The sequence below is a fragment of the Xiphophorus hellerii genome, chromosome 12 (assembly GCF_003331165.1).
Source record: "Xiphophorus hellerii strain 12219 chromosome 12, Xiphophorus_hellerii-4.1, whole genome shotgun sequence".
NCBI lineage: Eukaryota > Metazoa > Chordata > Actinopteri > Cyprinodontiformes > Poeciliidae > Xiphophorus > Xiphophorus hellerii.
In genome coordinates, this window is record NC_045683.1 from 17,884,866 (window position 1) to 17,901,893 (window position 17,028).

The 17,028-nt window shown below is 39.5% G+C and overlaps 1 protein-coding gene across 6 annotated transcripts; it reads right to left on the minus strand.

The window, feature by feature from the left end:
• Positions 1–164: 164 nt before the first annotated feature.
• On the minus strand, positions 165–15,555 carry dnajb5 (DnaJ heat shock protein family (Hsp40) member B5). Of its 6 annotated transcripts, XM_032577808.1 has the most exons (6): positions 15,008–15,535; positions 13,749–14,676; positions 13,535–13,643; positions 11,746–12,023; positions 9,766–10,430; positions 165–3,690 (listed from the first exon to the last, which is right to left on the minus strand). In XM_032577808.1, exons 4-6 carry the CDS (start codon positions 11,954–11,956, stop codon positions 3,457–3,459), a joined length of 1,110 nt encoding a protein of 369 aa, XP_032433699.1. In that variant the 5' UTR covers positions 11,957–12,023; positions 13,535–13,643; positions 13,749–14,676; positions 15,008–15,535; the 3' UTR covers positions 165–3,456. The 6 variants fall into 6 exon arrangements, with proteins under 6 accessions (XP_032433699.1, XP_032433697.1, XP_032433698.1 ...); XM_032577806.1 differs by lacking the exons at positions 13,535–13,643; positions 13,749–14,676 and having other exon boundaries at positions 15,008–15,278; positions 15,457–15,555; XM_032577807.1 differs by having other exon boundaries at positions 13,535–14,676.
• Positions 15,556–17,028: the final 1,473 nt, after the last annotated feature.

Genomic DNA, 17,028 nt, shown 5'->3' on the forward strand with positions numbered 1-17,028 from the left:
CCTCCTTCATAAAGTTTTGATTCTGTTTTTTGTGCTTAGAAGAAAACATCCTACCCTGTTTATTGAGCCATTTCAAAGCTTGCTAATATTACACTGTTATCCTTACATGACATAATCATCAAATTCAGTGTTAGCCTGAACTAAAATAAAACAATGACACAAGATTAATTTCACACATTTGGTTTATTTGTTACATTATTAAAAGTTAATAAATACCGTATTGTCAAATGCAGACAAGCAGTGGTGGCGAGTCTTTCAGCAGCGGTACATGTACACTCTGGTTGCAGCCACACTTTAGTGTCCTCTGAGGGTTTAAGAGGCAGTACAAACAATCACACAATCAGACATTCATGTCTCTCCCATCCTATAATTGTTTCCGCAATATTTTGAACAATATAAAAGTGCATTTTTAATGCATTTAAACATCCCAGGAAGAAAACATTATATATATATATATATGTAAGACCAACATGAACGTCCTGCATAACTCATGCTCATATAAACATCTCTGTGTGTTTTACATCACTGATGTAAAATACAAAATGAGGAGGAGCTCAACGGGTTTCAGCGCCCCCTGCTGTTGAGAAAAAGATCATCTGCTTCAAGGCCTGGTTCCTAAACAGGGTGTTCTACTAGCTGTACACATATAAAACACAGAAGCCTTATCAAATCACAAAGCAGTGTGGTTTATTGGTGGCACTGCTCACTTTAGCACCAAGACATGGCCTTCAAAAGCCACAAGAGAACAAAGATATAATACACAACAGAGCAGGGGGCTGTCAGAATAACTGTCATTTAGTCCCTCGGGGAAAATCCCACCTCTAATTGTTTGGCACTTTGCTTAAAAATTACTTACAAAAATCCTCAGTCTCATATCAAATTGCTCCCTAAAAACATTTTGGCTTACTTACAGTACTTTATAAACTTTACATTGCTTACTTACAGTTTTACCACCTCCAGATGGTAAAGTCTAACACAGCATAGGGCATCATCTGTTGTGCACTCATGGCTTTTTGTATATATTTCAGTGTGGCCTGTGTTATTGGTTTGACACTGGGCTAAGGCACCTGTATGTCCCTTAGAAAGTGAGCCAGCTAATCAGTGATGAGCAGCTCAGCATGAAGGAAAGCACCCTTTGTTGCAAGCAGATTTTTATCAAAGCTCCCGCTGCAGTTGCAGGTTGTGATTGTCGTTTCAATTCAACCAAGATGGGCTAATGTGAACTAGACATGGGCCGGTGCGTAATCCTCATGGTATGACAAAATTTAGCCAAGTGGTAATTACAAGAAAAGCTTAAGGCCAAAATGCATGATGTAATCTAATTGTTTTCATTTGAATCAGAATAAAAAGTAGCGTTACTTCTAAAACGCTATTACATAATGATTATTATAGGAAAAGTGATTTATTTAATTTATTTACTGGTAAATTGGTTGTCTTACATAAAATTAAACAAAATGTACAATAAAGATCTGACAAGTGTTGTAGTTTCTTTAAGTAACCGTGCTTATTTCGCAAAAAATCGCTTTCTGTTGTTCTGCTTCTTAATCAGTGGTTGATGGTTTATCTGTATGAGACGTTTAGGGATCATTTCTCTGAGCTGCAATTTTTTCACAAGCTGGTTTCATAGCCATGACAAAAACAGGTGACATGCAGGCTAAAGGTAACATCTTAGGTCAAACATATTTGTCCTAAAAGGACCAAGAACTGTAGTTGCTCTCATGCTGATTCATATTGAAAAGTGCATTATGTGGATATAAACATGATGAAATGAAGGGTATTTGTGTAAAAATTGTTTCCCATTCTGGGTATTGTGTGTGTTTTGGGATCAGCAATGTGGAATCACAGTGATCTGAGTATGTTATTTTTCCCATAATGTCACCATCTGTTCTTATATTTAAGGATCAACAGACTATGTTGGAATAAAATGTGATGGTCAGAAAATATTTAACAGAATTACTCGGAAAGTAGGTCCTGTAATGAGTTTCACTTTCATTTTCAAGCATCCAGCATGCTGACATGAATGAAGCATCAGTATAGCTTATAGTGTGATATAAAGTGATGTTGTTATGGCCGCTATCTGAGTCGCTGTTCTTGTCAATTCTGTAGCAAAACAGACTATGTTGGAATAAAAACAAGAAAAACATCCCGTTGGACCAAAAACATCCACAGCAGCTCTGCTTATCTGGCAATCAAATTCCGAATGCCATAGTGTTAAATGCGAGAGTCGTCAAGAGCCAAGGTACTAAAACTTATAAGCAAATCCCTGATTCAACACACCTGCATCAAATGAATGGCTCATTATTAGGCCTCTGGAACTTGATGACATGCAGAGGAGGTCATTCAGTTATTTGATTCAGGGAGAAGGGATCCATCTAGACTTGGGGAGTCCTGCTCTAGATGCCATAATCATGATTACACTGCTGACTCTATGGGCAAGCAGTTGATTGCGACATGCTGAAGCTTACCAGATGCAGTTTTAAAACAGTCTAACAGCTTAATAACAATAATAAATGACACCCTTCTAGTTTTCATATAATGACATTCTGTGTTATACCAAATCTGTATCCAAATAGCTGAACTTCTCTTTCTTTTAAGCAATAAAAAACAGTAGTAGCATACTTTCAAGCAGCTGACCGGCAGTGCACAGCAACAAACGAGGGAACAGCAACTTCAAACAGCTAGAAAAAGTTGCTTTTAATGCCAGTATTTTCTCATATTCTTCTATAAAATGACATTAAACAATCCGTATGAAAGAAAGGTTTGGGGGTTTTGAAACCGTAACCTTTAAAAACCTTGGAATACCTTGAGACCAGAAACCGGCCCATGCCAAGTCTAAACTGCAGTGCAATGTGGAACTTTATGTGAAATTTGGCCTCGCAGATGTCTGTTTGGGGAAGGTCGACCACACTAACGAGTCTACAGACTTAAAATCTATATTTCTTTAGCATGGCGTCAAAGTCAAGGTGGAGTTATGTTAAAACTAGACTATGTACTGAAAACACTCAAGATGCTGGTACACCTGAGGTAAAAATAAGAAAACAAAAAAAATCCTAATTAAGCATTTCTTTTAAAAAAATATCTCAAACTTCATCCTTTTCACAAAAAGATAAGGATTAGAGAGGAGGAGAGCTTATAAAACCATTGATAAATTTGTAAAAAAACTGTTCAGAAAAGAAGGTTGGGTAGAAACCACAGTTGTGCACAGCCCAGCCTCAGCACCGCTTCACTGTCTGGGGACTCGTGTGTGTGTGTGTGTGTGTGTGTGTGTGTGCTTGGACCAAAAGACAGCACATACAAAGCTAAATTAAATCCTGATCCTGCCAGTCTTTGTCTGTCCTTCTAAGATGTTGTGATCAACACAGGACAGTAAAACCATAACTACCATATATGGGAGGAGTAGATGAGGTTGTATGATGGGTAGTTTTATTTGCCGGTGGAGGGCTCTGAGGGGTCCTCCTACGACTGGGGGAGGTGCTGTCTGATAATCTCTCGGGACTGCGGGGGGATCCTGTCAGGAAAACGGACAGAAAACTCCACGATGAGGTCACCGCGCTGCGACGGGTTCTTGGGGAAAGGCAGACCTTCCCCCCTGACCCGCTTCAACGTTCCTGGCTTGATGATCTCGTGGCAAGGGAGCGAGATGACGCGGTTTTCCAGCGTGGGAATACTAACAGTGCAGCCACACAGCGCCTGGAAAAGAGAGAGGAAACACAGAGGGTTAAAGTCTATAGAAAGAAATGAATTCCAGAGCCATGAATATCCTAATGACTTAATGTTTCCATGAGGCAAAACTGGAGTTTATCTCCCCCCACCCCCAAAACACAACATCATGCTGTTGTGTTTTCTGTGCTGTGTGTGTGGAAAACAGAGAGTGTTCCACTTTAAAGATCACTTAGCTTGGACTACAGCGCTGCCGGGTCTGGAGAACCGCCTCTGGAAAAGAACATTAGGAACTTGGCATCGGAAAAGTTTTCAGGTCTTTGTGTGTTGTGTGAGTGCACAAGTGTGTCAGCATTGCACTGGGGACTAATTTTAGCAGCACCCTCATACCTTGGACTAATGAAGTGAGGCAGGAATCAGCTGAGCTCGAGAATAGTTGGAGGGCTTGTCAGATCCACACAGTCATGCCTGGCGGCGCACACACACACACGCCCCCACACACACACACACCCGCACGCACGCACACCCCCACTCACACACACACACACAAGCATAACCTCCTTATCACAATGTACCATGAATCCAGAGACATGTGGGTTTTAACGACTTCACAGGCTTTGTGGTGGGCATCTTTCGGGATATTAAGGCTGAACAGAAACAACTATTTTTAACTGTGTGACTGAATATCTGAATGAACAACAGACTTTATATAACACTTAGAAGCAACCGCTACAAAGAAAAGCAGTAAAATAAAAAAGTCAGGTGTGAAGAGACACAGATGGAGATGAGCACACAGTTACAAATCCGAAAGGTTTGGGTCAGGAGAGTAAGAGTGAATAAACAAAATAGTAACTTTGAAATGTATATGTAAGTGAAACTTGTGTTTATATTCAAATATAGAATAATATATTTCAAGTAGGTTACAGGTAATGACAACTCAGAGTTCAATTGATTAGAAAATTTGAATAAGACCAAAAACATTATAGTGAGCAAAGAAATGTTATGTTGTGACCTACACAATCATGGGGAAGGTTTAATAGTTGTTCAGCAGAAAGATATCAGCTATAAACGTTCACTGATAAGGAATCAGGTGGTTCACAGATAGTCTACAAACTTTAAAATAAACAATTTCATAATGACTATAATCAATACAGAGTTATTTTTGAGAATGCATGTGTCCCGCAGAATCCTGAAGCAAATTCATAATGCCAAACATTAAAGAAAATAAACTAAGTTCCAAGTACTATTAACTTCCACTCTGCCAGCTTTTCATAATGTAATTGTGTCTTTGAACAGGCTTAACCTCACAGCACATCTATGTCTGTACTTGCTAAATGTTCTGTTAGGAGCGTTGCTGGGCTTTCTTGTTCTGTCTGATAGAAAGTAAATATGGACCATTGACTTTCGGGTCAAGCGGAGCAGCTGTCACAGACGGTGATTTTCCAGCCATGACATCAGCGTCCTGTCATCCAATACATACGTTGCCCTTTGACCTGGCCTTTTGGCTGCCTTAGAGACTCATCCTCCAGTTCTGAACACTTTCATTCACTAATGCAGATCTTACACACAGATACAGGTTGCCATAACACTGAGAGCACACTCCCATCTGATCAGTGATTGCATAAGGCTCTGCTCAGACAACAGCACCACAGAGACTGGCACATGCAAACAAACACTGACACTTTTTACGGAAAGCAAACTCTCAAGATTTTCTCAGAGAAAAACATCCATCCTGCTTAAACCTAAAAATTCTGTTTTGTGTTTGCTTCAGGATGCAACAGATAAATATCCTCTTAATCGAAAGGGTCCTCTCAAAGATGTGGACTGACGTTGATGATGATTTGCACAGGAAATTGAAGAAGGAGGTGCAGCGCCACCTCTTTCAAATGTGTGCTGAGAACAGAACATGCCAAGTGTATCTGGTCAGAAAAACTGCAGCGTAGTAAATGAAAGCAAAATAGCATTCACTTAAACTGATACGGTAGTTTAAATTTATACAATGCTTTACTTTTATGGCAGGCATTCATTCTACTTTACACGTTTTGTTCTACTTGTTTTAAACAGTAAACACAGTATGTTACAAAAATGTTGAAGTGGTAATTAATGCATTAATAAAGTAGCTCTCGGAAGCAGGAATGGATAATTATCATATATAACTGGGTGAAGAAATATTACTTAGAACAATGATTTATTGCGATCATTTTTTAAAATTGCAGTTTGTTATCAAGACAGTAGGTTGAGATTCATACTTTAACTGTTTAAACTATGATTTTCCACTACAGGTTTAATGAAATCATTAATAAACATCAATATATTTGAAGAAGATTTAATTCATTCATTTATTTTTTGTCTAGCAATACATTACTGCGTAATGTAAATGAGGTAGTGAAGGAGCTTGTTTGATGAAAGCTGTCATTTTTCTATTTTTAGAGTAATATTTGTGTTTTCGTATCCCAGGCTATGTGCAGTGACAGTTGTATTAAAAGTACTTTTTATTACCACTTTTTCTTTCATTGCAGTAAGTAAAATATCATGGTAACATTTTAAATCCATAGCTGCAAACAACATCACTAAACCATACAGAGCTGCCCTGCAACATGACCTGAGTTCAAGCTTTCTGTGAACTGTGGGGGAAATGTCTGAAGCAGAAAGGAGCATTGAAACATCCTACAAAAGATCCCATTTTGTACATTTGACATGCGTTTTTCGGGGAGGTAATTTCTTGGCTCAATAATATTACAGGAGCAGAAAAGTGGCTCTACTGAATGACGACTACAAAAAGACTTTAAAAAGGTTTACCAAACTGAAAAGAAAAGAGAAGCCAGAGTTAAACTGAAAAGACTGTTTTTTTCTTTCACTCGCATAAAGATGGAATAAAAACCTTAATACATTATTTATGCTGTGTAATCGGTTTTTGTCCACACCTTGTAATTTGGCTCTGCATTGACGTGTGAGATTTTCTTGCAAGAGCACTTGCAATATTTTGACAATTTATCAAACCCAAGATATTTTTTTCCCCTTGACAAAAATAAGTTGTTTAATACAGATTAATTCAGAAATATCAATGACATACAGCATCATATTCATCGTTTGCATGAATTGCTTTGACTATTTTGACACTAGAGTTGCTTAAAGATGGTAAAAGTTTACTTTGGTCTTGGTTCCTGTGGAACAAGCTGTTACCTTCAGCCATTGAGTCCAACTAATCTGGATTTACACTAATGGAAAAGCTATGAGAGATCTCTACTGCAGGTAAGAGTTTAACAAAATATCAATTCAAAAATCCAGAACTGTCTATTCAAGCACAAAATCTACTAGAAAAGATTCATCATCCACATCAGCGACTATTAAGTTGATGGAAGACAAGCATCCCATTTTGACTGGAGCACACTGAGCCATCATCATTGCTACATTCTGGCCTCCTATGGGTGTGGAAAGAATTTGCTTCTAGAGAAATCAGAGTGTCAGATTTGAGCTACATCTCCTGTTGCTTGTGACTTTTGGAGATGCTGCAGGGATGAACGTCTCCCATGAGTGTCACAGCATGGTAAAGCAGAATTGGCAGCACTAAACTAAGCTGCCTACTGAGGGATGCTTCTGGCAGAAAACAAAACTGAGCAACCTCATAGCTAGGGAAGAATCCAGCTGTCAAAATATGACATAATATTTAATACTCAAACCTCGAACATCAACACATCCAAACGGTTCTGTTTTGCTCCTTAGAAACAACAAGCTGGCTTTTATTTATGGCAGCGATTATTCCTGTGACAGAACTTGTTTTATGTGTTGCATGACATATTTTACACTTTGATAGATTGGAGTGTGTGCAGCCCGCATTTGAAGCTGGGTTTTTCACTGCCGCATTCCTCGGCATTTTTGAAGAAAGCAGAGGAGAAGGAGGAGAGATATATGAGCTCATTTTTGCTTAGGAGACTAAATCATCTGACCCACTTCCCTAAAACTCCCAGGATGCAGCCCCCACCCCAGACACATTTCCCCTACTCTGCCTCATCTCATGTTTAACTCCACCAGACTTAAGTCTCTTATCTGGCTGTTGAAAGATGAGAAGGTTTTAGCTGTGGGAGTTGCAAAGTGCAAACTTAATCGCTTGCAGGTTTGATTAAACAACATCTCTAGCTTTAAATATGACTCAATAAACTCCAATGTGCTCTCGTCTGTGCAGAGTTGCTGTGTGAGGTCACTGCTCCATTACCTAGCTGGTTATTTGCAAAAGTTTACAGAAAAACCATAAAAATTGGCTTAAGCTGAGTACAAAGAACAGCACTGACATCCCTGGTCATCTCAGCGAACCTACCATCAGGTTGATTGTCAGGACGTGGCAACCTTAATGGAAACACTAAAGCAAAGGAGCACCCAGTGCCCTCCACACTGTAGGAGTGGCCAATTAAATATCCTGCCAGTTGCAATAATAGAAGCTGGGATTGTCACCACTGTAACACTACAATCCATCTTTATCTGAATGTGTTTGCAGGAGGTGGATACTTGTGTGCTGTCTTAGGTGTTTATGTATATGATTTCATGCTGATGCACATAACGAATGAGGATGGTGGTTCTATGCCTGTCACACCAGGACACCACATTCCTGCTTCCTCTCTCACATGTGGGTGGCAGAGACTCCACTCCGACTGATCCTGTCCTCCAGCAATGACCACATGCAATGAACACATCTAGGACTGAGGAGCAGAATAAAGTGCATTGTAGGAATATTCACAAGCCTTCAGCGCTTTTACATTTTCTCACGTAGCAACCACAAATATAAAGGGTTTTATTAAAATCTTATGTGATAGACCAGGAGTTTGCAACCTAAGGAGCCATTTTGCTCTTGGATTAGCCAAATAAGACTTGTTTAGGGCATTAAATGTCACATGACTTTTTGAAAAAAGATGACTTTTTAGACAAATATGTACATATTGTCATTTTTAAAGAAGTGTTTCATTTCTATTTTTAGGATCTAAAATAAAGATAAACATAAAAGTGGATGAATTATTATTATTATTATTATTATTTTAAAGCACATAGGTTTCAACCTATAGACAAGAAAAAGAGATCTAAAAACATATTACTTGTACTTTGTGGGAATCCAGTGCAAATATTGCAGGAAAAAATGCAATGGTTAAAAACCTGCATTTGTTATTATATCTGTATTAAAAAACAATAACTGGCTCCTTTTAATTTTCAGTCAAAATTAGTAAGAGCCATTGTGGAAAGTCAAATGCGACTGCAGTCACAGGTTTCAGACTGCTGTGATAGACCGACATAAATTAGTGTAATTTTGAAAGGAAAGAAAGTCAAACTTGTTTTTCATACTTGCTCTCTCAAATAAATAAAATTTAAAAATTATTTAAAAAAGGTTAAAGGCTCACATTTGTATATAGAATACTTAACTCAGCAGTTAATAGAACCATCTTTCACTGCAATAACAGCTGCAGGTTTCTGGACTTTGACTAGGCCATTCTAAACTACTTCTTGTAGGTGACTACTATTTTCACATCTAAGTTGTGGATCACAGCAGCTTCTTGGCTTCTTCTTTGATTAATGCTCTCCTTTCCTGGACGGTCAGTTTAGCTGGATGTTCATCTATTGGCAGGTTTGTAGCTTTTATTGTGATTAAGATGTTTAAAGTTTGGGAATATTCTTTTTTTTTAATCAAAGATGGGAGAATCCAGTCCTTCATCTAAAACATGTCCGACATGTTTTAGATTTTTGTTTTACTCTACATACCTGACTTAAATTAGCAAACAATTTTTCTTTGTAAAATAATATTTCTCCTTACTTCACATTTTTGCACTCCTTAATGTTGGTCTATCACATAAAATCCCAATAAGATATGCTAAATTGTGTGGTTGAAGGTGATAAATGTAGAAAAGTTTTAGAAAGTTTGAGGCATTTCTGTCCCAAAGCTTCCCAGCTGTGTGACTGCAGTGAGTGTTTGAATGATTGGATCCACTGGGAATCAAAATCCCCCTAAATAATTAGCAACTAATAGAAATGTTAGCAGCTAATAGAATAGTTGCAGCTCTACAATCTCATGTTGTAGAGTTACAACATGAGATGTTGAACAAAGATGAAATAAGTTGGACGTACCTCTTTTAGGGTTATCTTGCAGTTATAAATGATATTGGAACCGTCTCTTTTGAAGTGGGCATGCCCCTTGTCTTTAAGCACAAACATTATGTCGGCAGGAATGTTCTCAGGGGTCTCGTCCCCCTCCTTTGGGAAAGTAATCTTGGTCCCCTCCTTCCAGCCCTTCTTGATGACGATGTTGAGGATCTTGTCCTCTGTTCTCATGCTCCTCCCGTCTGGATTCAGCCTGCGGCGAGTGATCTTCATGCGTTTGGTGCAGCCGTGGAAGATCTCCTCCAGTGAGACCTTCAGCTCGTGGACCACCGGCGCGTCCTGGTGCTTCCGGTGGGTCCCCAGGCGCTCTGACGGGGTTGGCCCCCTCCTCCTGCGACCCTCCCCTGGGAAGCCATTGTTCATTCCTCCAGGAAAGCCAAACTGTCTCCCAAAATGAGCAAAGGGGTCATCCTCATCCATTTCTGTGTCCTGCTCTGCGCCGTTGCTGTGGTCGTTGTGGAAGGGGAAACCGTTGGAGCGGCTGTGGCTGCGGCTGGAGCCAAAGAACATGTCGAAAGGGTTGGAGCCCCCGAAGAAAGAGGCAAAAGTGGCGTGAGGGTCTCCATGGAAAGTGTAGTGATGCGTCGAGCTGCCAGGAGCGCCAGAAGAGCTGCTGCCTCCTGTCTTCAAACCTGTAACAGAACAGAGGGCTAAGAAATGACTGACCATACAAACACACGCTAAAAACCCCGTGCATCTGTGAACATCTTCTAACACACACATGGCTCTGACCCCAGCATCAAACACTCTGGAACAGTATCATATTTTTATTACCATTTCCCAGGTGTGGATAAGTATGAAAAAAATAAAGTCAAATTTAGAATGAACAAATGTTTGATTTTCTGACTTGTCTTGTCTTTAGTTTTTAAAGGTGTATTTCTTTTACATTCTTTATCTTTAATTTTACTCATCAAATGTTGATTTTATCATTTCACCCATCAGTATTTTGGTTTTTGACATATAGACTGAATACAGATGCATTAAAAATTTTAGAAAAAGTCTTTTCATCACTTTTTGGGCTTTAGTTACCTTTAAATTCATGTTTACCTAACCTGAGCCTCTGAGCATTAACCCTTTTATGACCTGAATTATATGGAGGCCAGTTGGACTTATTTTGATTTCATGAATGAAAAAGGAATAGAAACATTCCCTCACTGCATATTGTAAGTCAGTGTCAACTTTCAGTATTACTGTATTGTTGACTATGCAACAAAAGTTTAGAAGTTAGTAGAGAAGCCAAAAACAGGAGTCAGTTTCAGCTTTGTGTTGTTTTGAAATTTGTGGTACCTACAGATAAGATAGGTAAATATTTTGTACCAAAATGTCCAAACTATATTAAAACTTCAGAGGAAATAAATGTAGAAAAATGACCTGAAAACATGTAAATTTTAAATAAAAAAAGTTTTGGAAGTCTGTATAAAATCAGATACCAGACAGAGGATCTCTCTCAAAAAGCAGAGAGAATAAACCCTTGTGGGTGGAAAAAAATCCCACAGCATCACTGATCTTCCAGCAGTGCTGCCAGTGGAGCAACAGTGACTGAAATACGAGGTCACTGCAAGCAAAAAACTCACACAAATACACACATGCATGCACAAAACGCCCACAAATGCAAACTACAGCAGTTGCCTCTATTCATATCGCAGCATCATCATGATCTCGAGCCATCTGTCTGTCAGGAAACTCACACACACATTCATACACAGATCACAACAGCAGCTGAGGAGGACTATGAGTTATTGGACCTGGTGAGGGTTGTTGACACTATAATAACCAACAATCACACCAGGAGGTAACATTATTACTTGAGTGATTAACGCATATTTGTGTGATATTAGACCTGTGCCTGAGTTATCTCAATAGAAATGCCTGCTGGCTTCTCAGACAAAATGAGCTCTGCAGGCTTCTTGCTCTCCAAAAGTTGTCACAGCACCATTTCCTCCTCACCTTCCTCTCCCAGCTGGTCGTAGATGACCCTTTTCTTAGGGTCACTGAGAACCTCATAGGCCTCTGCGATTTCCTTGAATTTCTCCTCCGCGTTTGGATCTGTGTTCTTGTCCGGATGGAAGCGCAGCGCCATCCGTCGGTAGGCCTTCTTGATCTCATCCTCGTTGGAACCTTTGGGGATCCCAAGGGTCTTGTAGTAGTCCTTCCCCATACCTACACCTCTCAGGACCCAGAAGCCCTCTCTTCAGCTCAGACTGTGCTGTATCACTGGTGAGACACTAGGACACAATAAGAGTCTCATGACAATCATCTGAGACAGACGCTGCCAAAAATGACAAGCTAGATGCATCTCAGTAGCTTAGAATTATGTTAAAAAGTTAACTTATTCAATTTGAAAAGTTTAAGTCACATGAATCTATTACGCAGTTATACATTTTATACATTCGTTATGGTTTACACCAAATGAAAACCCACAATTCAGTTTCTAGCATAATTATAACATAACATAGGACCAATAAACGTTCAATGGTGGGATAAAGTGTGGTAGAAAAAGATGCAGAAATAGTAGGAATAGCCACACCTTTTAGACAATTACAAGGCAAAGCATATTTAAGGGTTTGGAGGAGATTTACAATGTGAGGAATGCAGCTGGAGTTAGAATCTCAAGGGCCATCACGCCCTTTGTATGCAAGGATCGAGGATGTTGCACACAAGCTGTTACATTCCTTGTGTTAAAACTTCTAACTGGACGAAGCGGACTGTTGCTTCTTGGTTCAAAGTCCTCTTGTCAGGTGAAAGTAAATTCTGTATTTGACCGCATAAACACAATGGAGAGCTTGTATCTAGATTCAGACTCTAGGTTGAGTGTATCAGGATCACAGAGTGCAGATACAGAGTGAAGAGACAAGGTTGCAATTAACACAACTTGGGCTTCCTTAACACCCACAGAACCACAAGCTGATCATCTCATGCAAAATGAGCTCTGGTCATAAATTGACAGCAAAAAATTTAAGTAGCCTGCATTTCTGTACAAAAAATACATTTTTATTGGTTATTTGCAATTTTACAGTTTTCTAAGTAGCCAAATTTTTAATTCATAAGCTCTGAACCAATATCTATCAAAATGAGTCTGGTGTTGCAACAAGGTGGAGATGGCGAGTAGTTTTTAAATTTTAATAAAAAATGAAGAACAAAAAAAATACAAAAATCACAAGGAACGCAAGGAGCCAGAGCAAAACAAAACAAAACAAAAAAATCACAGCAGGAACAAACAAGCCAGCCAGGTGAACGGGGACAAAATTAGATTTAGCAGGAAGAACCACCAAGGAGTGACTGAGAATGAGATATATACTGTATATACTGGGGATATTGATTAGTGAACAAGGAATAGATGGATGATCAGAATGGGTTGACGGTGTGAGGGGAGAGAAAGAGAGAAAATGGCACATGGGTCAAAAATGGATAAACTTAGTAAAAATGAATCTAATACTAACAAATAACCAGACATTAGGAACATAGTTAAACTGGAGTAACTAAGAAAGGGCTGAAGCAAAGGAAAACAGAAACACGGCTGATCTAAACAAAAAATTTAAACTAAGGAACACATAAATAATAAACACAAAAACAACTCAAACAACCCAAAACCCTGGCAATATCATCAAAACTGAGAGAAATAAACACTTTAAATGCATGTATACATGTATCTATGCAGTGTTTCAGTTTCATTTTCTGAACTAAATTATTGAAATACAGACATTTGTCAATTATATTCAAAACTATTGAGAATCACCTTATGACCTGGCCAAACAGGCCTACTTTACATCTGCTGATGGCCCCCTGCTGGCCTGGAGGACTTGCACCAAATCTTGAAATTACACATGGTAGATTTATGAAAAAATCTGTTGGAAAAATCCCAAGAGTTTTACATTTGTAGCAACACTTAAGTTTTAATTCCTGCAGTTACATACACAGATCAGAAGGCAAGTTGTAGTTAAGTGCCTCACCTAGCAGCACACCAACATGTGGCACAAGGAAGCTGGAATCAAACCCACAACTGTCACCGCAGTCGCCACGTTACTTATTGAACTGCTGAGCAACAAGAACCAGCATTATTTGAGTGGTTGCTTATGGAACACTTTACATCATTACAAAAAGACACGTGTGGTTCTTCAGAATAAAAGCCTCACACGTTTGATTTATGTAGTGCTGACTAATTTCTGACTTATTTCTTCTGTTATCTTTAAACTTAAATGCCTATTTCTATTTGCAAAATGGTGAACATTACACCCAGTTAAGATTCAAAATAACCCAGAGAAGTTTATTGCATTTTTATGTTAAAGTTAAAAAAAAAAAACATTAGTGTTGATGTGTTAATTTAAGCATAACAATAAAATGTTATGGTTTCATACAACAGTGCAGTAATATCTGCTACCTACCTGGTATACATCTGATATAACACTTTCACTTTTAGTTACACTAAATTTGACTTGACTCGTCATCAGACAAACCAAGAAAAAATCTGGCTTTGAAAATGTTGACCATTTTCAAAAATCTAACTGAGCCACTAGTTTGTGGTGGAAGAGATGAAACAGCCACACTTGAAGTCTAAGTGTGCCTCTCAACGGTAATGGGTTTTGCTGGAAGGGGCCCCCAAATTAAATTCTGCTCAGGACCTCAGACAACCTCAGGCCGGCCCTGGATCTGCCATGCACCCTCCAGATATCTCATTTGGAGACTTAGTGTGAGATCTATTAAGTGATATGTAGGGAACAGAGAGTACTGATTTCACCAACTGTTGCCATGGCGATATGGTGATGATGTAGTCTGAGATGGAGAGCAGAGGAATCCCCTTCATCTTACTGTAACCAAAAGGGCTTCTCCACATCAACTCTGCCTGGTAGCTCCAGAATAATTTCCCCTTAATCACCTCTTCTGGAATCACAGGAGATTTTGTGTAAAAACAGAAGGAAGAAGCCCACTGCAGACCACGGTGATACACTGCCTGAATCTATTGTGTTCAGCCTTATGGGCAGGAGAGACCCCCCTCACTGCAGTGCCTCTCAACAGGGCACAGCAGTCTCCAGAGAGCAAAATGAGGATTTTTTTTTTTTTTTTTTTGCTTGTGCCCTCTACTTAAAGAAACAGTTCCAATTTGCGATGTGATGACAAAAATAAAGCTCAATATTTCCGCTTATTTTCCGACACATACATGCTCATATGCAGGCCCACAGACCACGTAAAAGGAGAGAAGACAAAGCCCTACCAGAATGCCCTGTCAGTGGAGAATCAGATCAGCATGGTCCGGCTTCCTTCAGCCTGTTTCTGCGCTCCTTTCTCCCCTTCAGCCCCGCTGTCTGCCCAGCCGCTCCGGTTCCGTTGCCTCCTTATAATAACCTGACGTCAGGACGCAGCACCGACCGGCGGGGATCACAGGCTCTGAAATAACCAGTGACCAAACGCTGAGGTCCGCCCGCCCGCTCGCCCACCTGCCTGACGTCTCGGTGGAAAACCTCAGAGCCAAATCTGTACCAGTGCTGTGTTGATGGGGAAGCAGAAACAGACTGGTTCTAAGAATCAGGGAGAGAAATGTGTCTAAATCGATGTCTCCAACGGCGTGAATAACTTAACTCTGATGGTTGTTTGGAAAAGCAGCCCTCTTCTTAAACTTTATAATCCTTTAAAAGTAAAAACTGTATTTTAAAATCTCCTTACCGACCCTACTGCTGCGGTGTCCGTCCCTGGACTTGTGCCTGAAATATGGAGCCTGGACTGGAGACCAGACCAGACCCAGCCCCCTCAGCCGGCCTGCAGGAGTCTTTTTTTTTTTTTGCCCCCCTGGATTTCTTGAAGAACAACTAAAAAAAATAAGTTTCCCAAAACTATCAAAAACAATGTATGTTTCTTTCTTTTTGCTCTGATTAGATTGGACAGATGATCGCTGTAAATCAGCTGTCCACAAACGAGATAGAGTCCCGTTTGGATGCGGATCTAAAAAATGTGGGTGAGCGTGTCCATGCGCGCGGTGCTACAGTCGTGCCTCGTGCCTGGTCTGAGTCATGAGATGACTCCACTCACACCCGCATCTTTACCTCCTATCTCTATAAAAACTGCAATCATCAAATCACAGCATGCAGGCTTTAAATTAACCAGGCATCTCTCTCCATCTCACTTTCCTTCTATGCATTTAATCTAAGGCTCCATTTCCCAGCACTAACTTCAAAATCAGAACCAGACACATTTTCTTACAGGACTTCGACTAAACTGTCCACAACACAGGGGCGGAAACATTTATAAAACACTGCATATGCAGTTTGAGATGTAACCGACATCATTATTGCACATTTATGCCACCCCTTGATACAATGGTGGCCTGGGTGTTGAGCCATCCCACCCATATCATGCACCACTGCTGTCACCAGCTGTTATAGTTACTAAGAAACACATTGGTAGTGTGAAAGTTGTGTTAAAGTCCTCATTTAGTTATTTAAGCAATTTCTGCTTTTTTTTGTCAGACTGGAAAATATTTAATGCATTCTATATTTCTAAATATTACCAAACATCTTTACTCCCACTACTGTGTCTTTGACAAGTGACAGATTTTATCATCAAGGAATAAATTGCCTTCTCAGTTTAGTCATTATTAGCCCACCAATTAACTGTAAAACATTGTGAGTTTAAAAGAAAATGTAAAAATGACCAAGCATGTGCAGCATATGAAGTAGATCTGTGGCACCACTGCTGTAGCTGCCGCTGGACGTTGCTGAGGGTGGACACCAAAAAGATTTCTGCCAACAACCGACCAGGAATGCTCCACACAGGCGCAACACTAAAACCTTACCCCCCACTTAAAATCTAAGTTTAGACAGCTCTGCTAAAATAACCAAGCCTTGACCCTTAGGATGGACGTTTAAAAAAAAAAAGACGCTTGTGTGGGACTCTTTAATAAATATACAGTGAAAGTTAGGTAAACCATTAAAAAGTAATTTTAAAAAAGCAGCTTAAGAGGGTCTGCAACAGATTGCAAAGTTTAAAAAGTTACACTTCTTTTTTCAACAATTTGTATGTCTTCACTATATAAATGCCGTGCTTTCTCTCTGACTCTTTCTCACAAAATAGTTTTCTACACAAAACATAACGTAAAACAAATGATTACAAACACCATATACACATCCTGGTAAAGATGAGCAAAGTTCCACAAAACAAATTCAATTTGAGTGCATTTATTTAGTTAAACAACATAGAAATGGTTTATCAGACTCAAAATCTGTTATTTTCCACGACAGT

Bases quoted from the DNA above. Each gene is read 5' to 3' on its own strand.
- dnajb5 (XM_032577806.1), bottom strand. From the start codon at position 11,956: ATGGGGAAGGACTACTACAAGACCCTTGGGATCCCCAAAGGTTCCAAC. The intron at 10,431-11,745 runs GTGAGGAGGAAA...GTTCTGTTACAG, and splicing joins CGACCAGCTGGGAGAGGAAG to GTTTGAAGACAGGAGGCAGC. The intron at 3,691-9,765 runs GTACGTCCAACT...TCTCTTTTCCAG, and splicing joins GCAAGATAACCCTAAAAGAG to GCGCTGTGTGGCTGCACTGT.